At 38.4% G+C, this 6451-nt stretch overlaps 1 protein-coding gene across 1 annotated transcript; it reads right to left on the minus strand.

Annotated features, from left to right (window-relative positions):
• Nucleotides 1-1642: 1642 nt before the first annotated feature.
• LOC149163790 (abscisic acid receptor PYL8-like) lies at nt 1643-6214 on the minus strand. Its single transcript, XM_089431864.1, has 3 exons — nt 5542-6214; nt 3470-3685; nt 1643-2295 (listed from the first exon to the last, which is right to left on the minus strand). Exons 1-3 carry the CDS (start codon nt 5695-5697, stop codon nt 2077-2079), a joined length of 591 nt encoding a protein of 196 aa, XP_089287990.1. The 5' UTR covers nt 5698-6214; the 3' UTR covers nt 1643-2076.
• Nucleotides 6215-6451: the final 237 nt, after the last annotated feature.

Raw genomic sequence — 6451 nt, forward strand, 5'->3', positions numbered from 1 at the left:
CCACATGAGATTAGCTGCATTTCATTATTCTCTTGGAATTACATCTTAATGTACATAGACAGATAATATTCTACCAATATTTTAACTGCAAGGTTGTCTGCCCATGAGAATATCCCCAAGGTTCTATGTGCTCAAATAATGGAAGAAGATGATATTGGGAAATCAATTCAATAAACAGCGAGGTTGATAGTGCAATGTCTGTTATGGCTAATACAAGAATTGCCATTGCTTATACAGCAGGAGAAATAAGTCAATATACAAGTAAACCAGGGCCACATCGTTGAGCGAGAGTACATATAAGTAAACATACTGAAGGTATACTTGTAATAATTCAGAACATGATGTCCCTTCCAATAAAAACATACTGAAGGTATACTTGTAATAATTCAGAACATGATGTCCCTTCCAATTACAAAGAGAATTTACCAATCAGAACAGGCTACCTCTCATTTATTTTTGAAATCAAAGATGTCGGAGCTATTCATTATTGTCCTGGAATCAGTTAATATACATAAATAAATAATATTATAAACATATTGTAACTGCAAGGTTGTAAGCCCACCAGATTTTTTATTTTCAAATATAACGAGTTTTCTAGAGATATATGTGCTCAAACAATGGAGAAAGAAGAGATTAAGCAATCAATTCCAAACAACAGGATGGTTGACAGTTTAATGTCTGCTATGGTTACACAAGAATTGGCATTGCTTATAGGAGTAATAGGCCAATATACGAGTACACCAAGGAAACATCTTTCAGTGACAGTATAAAAGAGTTTTAGCTAAATCATAGGAACTTTAGGTTGTGCAAGTTCATGTTTGAATTGTTTAGCAGAATATACAGAGATGCAGACTGGAGTGGTAATATTGAAAATCACAGACCTAGAACAAAACATGTCTTTAACTATTTGGTGTAGCTGTGAACTGGAGCAGAGAATATATGGTAGTAACTGAAACAACAGAATCTGCAATTTGGAGTGAGGGGTTACTGGTGACAGGCATGACCACACAGATTATATGGGAGTGATGAAGTTATCTGACTTGAATCAAGCCAAGTGGGTGTACTGGAAGGGACCATCACTGATGTCAGTTACTCGCTGGCTTTTTCTAATAGCTGGTAACTGAAAGGACTCAGTTGTACATCATCACATTTATAGCACAGATAACCATATATGTGATAAAACAAAGAAAATAGGAAAGACAACCATTTCACATATGTACATGCACAGTGCACACAGACACGTTGTATTTGTAAGATGACATACATAAGATGCTTGCGTCCTTCCTTACATGCATTCAGCAGATTGGGTTTTCTTGTGCTTCTAGGGCGTATCTAACAGTAAAAGAAAAGTTTATTTTCATTTCAATTAGCATATCATATCCCATAATCAGAAATTTCACAAGTTTGCTACATAATAGATTCACAAAAGTAGGGATAAATGCACATGCATTCATCTTCTCCAATTTTTTCAATCAAGATTCAATATACATATGAAACAACAATATAAGAGCCATGAATCTTCTATCTGCTATCAGATGGAGCTCCACCAATATGAACCAAGCAAAACTTCACATCTTATGATTGTAGCTTCTAGAAAGCAACAAATGAAAATCCTACAAGCACGTTCAAGTCACAGCATAAATGTTTTGAACTCTCAAACATCTAGATTACAGTTTATGAACATTGATCAACATGAGATACACACACAGGAGAATGAGTCCCGAGACAAAATATTACACACAAGTTTTCCTCAGGTAGGAGCAAGTTTGAAATGGCTAACTATGTGAGATATGGTCACCTATCTCAGTATAGTCTGTCAGCAAATCTACATGCGAGAATGCTCTGGGGAAACAACCACCATTCTTTGAGGCCCACAAAATTCTTATTATCAGTAACAATATTGTTTCGAATAGAATAAGTAGTGAGAACTAGAGAAACATGGATTCGCTGACTTCAAAGTTTGACCTCAAAAAACATCCTAAACCTAGGGAACTAAAGTGGTAGGCGCTTTCCATTTTGTGGAAAATCTTTTACAAGATAATCAGAGTATATGATCTCTGAAATAGGCTTTGTAGTTTATGTTCTCTCAAGAAGTTCTGTGTGGTGTTGGGAAGCTAGTCTCTCTGAGACATCAGCAAGAGACTTCAAATTGCATTTAACTAGGGCCTCAACAAAGAAGCGAGTTTCTTCCCTTGTGTTTCCTTCTGGGACATCTACGACGTAAGATTCTATAACCAATGTACCTGGCCTTCCATCAATGATCTCTGGATGAACAGTTATGATAGACGAATAATTCTGCAGGCACAAACAAAAAATGTGTAGTCATTCAATGAAACCTGTAACATATTTACACAATGCACAACATTACAAACAGACAAGAATGGTAACTTGATAAAAGAGGCAATATGATTTTCTTCAATTTTCAACAGCTTATCCTCAAAGAAAACAGAGGTGTGAGATTCTAAGATATTCCATCATTTTCTCTCAGGCCTGCATTGTAGAAGTAATTTTATTGTTTCAAACGCGAAAAAATAGTTAAGAGTTTTTTCAAGTTTTTCAGGTCCGAGGTTTGTCAACTTTGCTGATTCCTGAGTTAATGACGCACACCAATTTTTTGCAATTGCCAAGATTTACAACATTGTGAAATATAGGATTTGTGAAGACTGCAACCAGGTTAAGCGAATAAAAACAAATGTGTGAGACTCTGCACGTCAAAGGAACGGAAACTTTGAAAATATTCCTTCAGAAGATAGCAATATCTCCAAGGAGCACTAATAAATCGGAGGAGAATTCTAGTTATTCTGAATCTACATCCTTTAGACGCATTTAGTGAGCTCGATAATATTTGGAGTATCTTTCAAAATAAAACATGGTCTCAGGCTCTGGTCTAAATTTAAGCAGCTTGATAAGATCCTACTGCGAAGTTAAATCATCATTCAACACAAAATACATTTGAGATGAACAAGTACTAGACAAAAGAATCACACAAATAATATAGAAAGCTTTTAAGAAATATGATAAAATTGCAGGGCGTGCTAGCTAGACTCCGCTTAGTTTATGCCACACTACTAACTAGTTTCAAGAAATGACAACAATCATGCCCTCTACAGCTTTGCAAATAAGGAGACGCAGTTCCCTTTTACAGAATCTGAATTCAAGGCAGTGAATGAGGCTATTGAACTTATCTATCAACAGAATTTCAGGCTACCCAAGACAAGCACCGACCAGACATGCTTGACCAGCAAAAAGGGCGAGTCTCATCCAGGCTTGTCCCCACTAACTGCACTACAAAAGTGAAAAAGATATCCCATCCAATGGCAAAAATGAAAAAGCACTCGGCTACATTAAACTTAAAAAGATGATTTACCATACCGCTAGCTTAATGCAAAAAATTCATAATATATAGTTGAACTGCTGTAACATCATAAATCTCTACCCTGCAAAATTAAGCCTGTCCAAAAGAAGTTACCTGTAGACGATGATCACCTCCAAGAATTTTAATACTGAAAACATGCTCATTGTCATCCAGTATTTCTAATCTTTCTGTGCTTGCTGTAGCTGGCAGGCCAGATTTGACATTAACATTTCTGATGCTTCCTACTGTAACACCGCCCCTCACACTGCAGCTATGAACAAAGGGTTTGTACTTCTGGGGTTGGTCAAATGTTCTCACTATCGACCAAACCTGCAGATAACACACAACTTGAGTGTCTGGTATCAGAATGAACACATGACCATTACAAAGACAAATAAACTACTAAGATGCGGAATTGCTAGATATAAACAGTGTCTGTTGAGTCACAATAAAATGAGCAGAAATTAAAAATTCCGTTATATTTTAGAGCCAAAACCAAAGTAACCACAATAGGCTATCGATAAGTCCGTAGTATGTAGTGTTTCTATGTCCGAAAGAGTTGGAGACACCGACCCTTCTGAATGTTAGTGGATTCCTTCTATTTTGTGGTTAGTTTACTACTTGGCTGATGTGCATGTGTGTAGGTATCCAATCCCACTACAGCATGCTCCCCTTCGGAATAATATTTTGGCAATGTGAGACTTCGGACATTTCAACAAATATTGGTTTGCCTGAAATCCAACTGATGACAATCTGACACCATCAGCCAAACGCCAAAAACAAACACAGACAGCAAAGGAATGGCTCCCCAAAAGATCTGCCACATTAATTACAAGACTAGGGTACTTACACTAACCCTCTGAAATCCAAAGTGAAAGAACTGGCTACAATAATCGGAGATTTGTTTCTGGAAATTGATACAACCCCAACACAGAACAGCAGCTGCTGCCGCCTTAATGCATAGCCTAAACAAAATGCAAGGAACTATCATTTGCTACTTATTCCCAAGGAATTAGTACCGATATCAACCAATATGAATGAAATAGTAAGCAGATAGATAAGAGATGATAATTGAAAATTCGTAAGCAGCCACTGTGAACCTCGCAAGCCAGCCACAGAGACTTCGCGGGCACCTAATAAGCATGAAGCTTTGCTTGATCCCTGAGCTTTAGCAGCTTCGAAAAGAAAAATGACTATACCCGAAAAAATCCAATGACTTCCCCACAAGCATAGCGGGGTTTATGAGCATATCATGTCTTTCACATTAGTGAAATTCAGAAGATGAGGATATCAAATCTCTGATTGGAACCTTTTGCAAAACCCTTGAAACTGAAAGATAATGCTCTGGTTAGAATCCAGATCAAGGTATTAACAATTCAGAGACATAACCTATAAAACACGTACACAACCTGTGGAAATGAAATACAAAAGCAAGTCCAAAGGTTAGACAGTATGACTCTTACAAATGCAAATCCAAGAGTTAGACAGGAGGACTCTTGCACACGAGTACTGTTGGGTTTCTAACCTTGCTATTACATTGACCCTACTTCAATCAGAGCGGAGACAGTGACTAGCTTCTTCCACTGAGAGAAGCGAGGTGCTCTACAACTCAGAATGGAGGTGGGGATTTATAACACTTGTGTGTCTGCCTGAACGTGTAACAGTGCATATAATCTAAATGGTGCATTAAGTGATTGAATATGGGCACTAACACAGACCCATTTAAACTCAGATTTGATATGCTCCTTGAGATTGCAAAGCTTGAGGATGCACATATCGCGAGTTCACACAAGTATTCCATTGAATCATGGTGCGATATCTCTTGCTTTGCAACTTCGAGGTGAATATCACACCCGAGATTAGATGGGTTTGTGCTTCTGTTATGACCCATTTACAGTGTAGCTGAGTGCATCGGAAGATGAAAACCCAGATATATAACACCAATTATATACCACGGGATCTATACTGATCTCCCCTGATCTCAGTTCAAGATGAAAGGAAATCCAGTGAGTATGAATTCGTTAGCAAACCTAAGAATCCCCATCAAATCAAGTGAGTATGAATTGGTTAGAAAACCTATGAATCCCCATAACAAATGGGTCTTTTATCCATAGATCTGCAAAGATGGACAGACTATCATCTAGCCAAAAGGGTTGAATGAATGAGTAGCAAGTACTAGTACTAACCAGATGTACAGGGGCTCTGATGTGCTTCACAAGGAAGGAGCTGCACTGATTCCCCTGTAACTCATGTCTGTGGTATCTACACACCAATTCTGCCTCAGATGAAGGGTTTCCAATCCACAGGCCTCTACCCTCTCTCCAGCTGTTTAAATCCTCCATCCCTAAACAAAACTTTCAATCCCACTCTGTGTACCACTACTCAGCACAAGTACTCAGAAGACCAAGATAAGAACAGAACCAGTGTCTGAACAATTTATCAATCCCAGATCCAACAACCAGATACAAATAGCAGCAGAACACTCTCAGGCACAGATGGTAATGTTTATAATTTGCAGTTTTATTTGATTTTAAGAGGCCCCTCTTATTCAGACACCACACTTTCAGGCACACAGATTGAATTGATTGATTGTCTGAAAGACAGGCCCGTCAGACAATCATACATTCATCTCCTCCTGCTACTCCTCACTTTTGGCAATGGGTGCCTTGTGTTGTGCTCTCAACGCCTTAGGGGGCTTATCTACTGGTGCCTTTTACAACATGCCACGTGTGCACCTACGGAATTTTGGCGTGGACATAGTATTGTTTCTATCCCAAAAATTCGTTGCAATAATTTATGTAAAGCCTGAAAAAGGCCAAGGGGTTGCCCTTGCCTCTTCCAAGGGTTCCCCTTGCCTTTTTGACTTGGGTTTTGTTTGATATTTTAGGTATGGGGTGTCCTAAATTAGAGTGGAGAAGAGGTGGAGTGAGTAAAAGGACAAGTGGACGAAAGAGTGGTTGCAAGTTGAAAGTGTGGCCAAAGGCATATTCTCTCTGCATGTGACCACTTTTTTAGATGATGAGTTATTGCTGGAGACTTTCCCAGCCGACCATAAATGTCCTAATAAACAAAATAGATAAATCATTAAATCCAACC

The sequence above is a fragment of the Pinus tabuliformis genome, chromosome 5_1 (assembly GCF_031772625.1).
Source record: "Pinus tabuliformis cultivar Carrire ecotype Pingquan chromosome 5_1, CPIR1, whole genome shotgun sequence".
NCBI classification, from domain to species: domain Eukaryota; kingdom Viridiplantae; phylum Streptophyta; class Pinopsida; order Pinales; family Pinaceae; genus Pinus; species Pinus tabuliformis.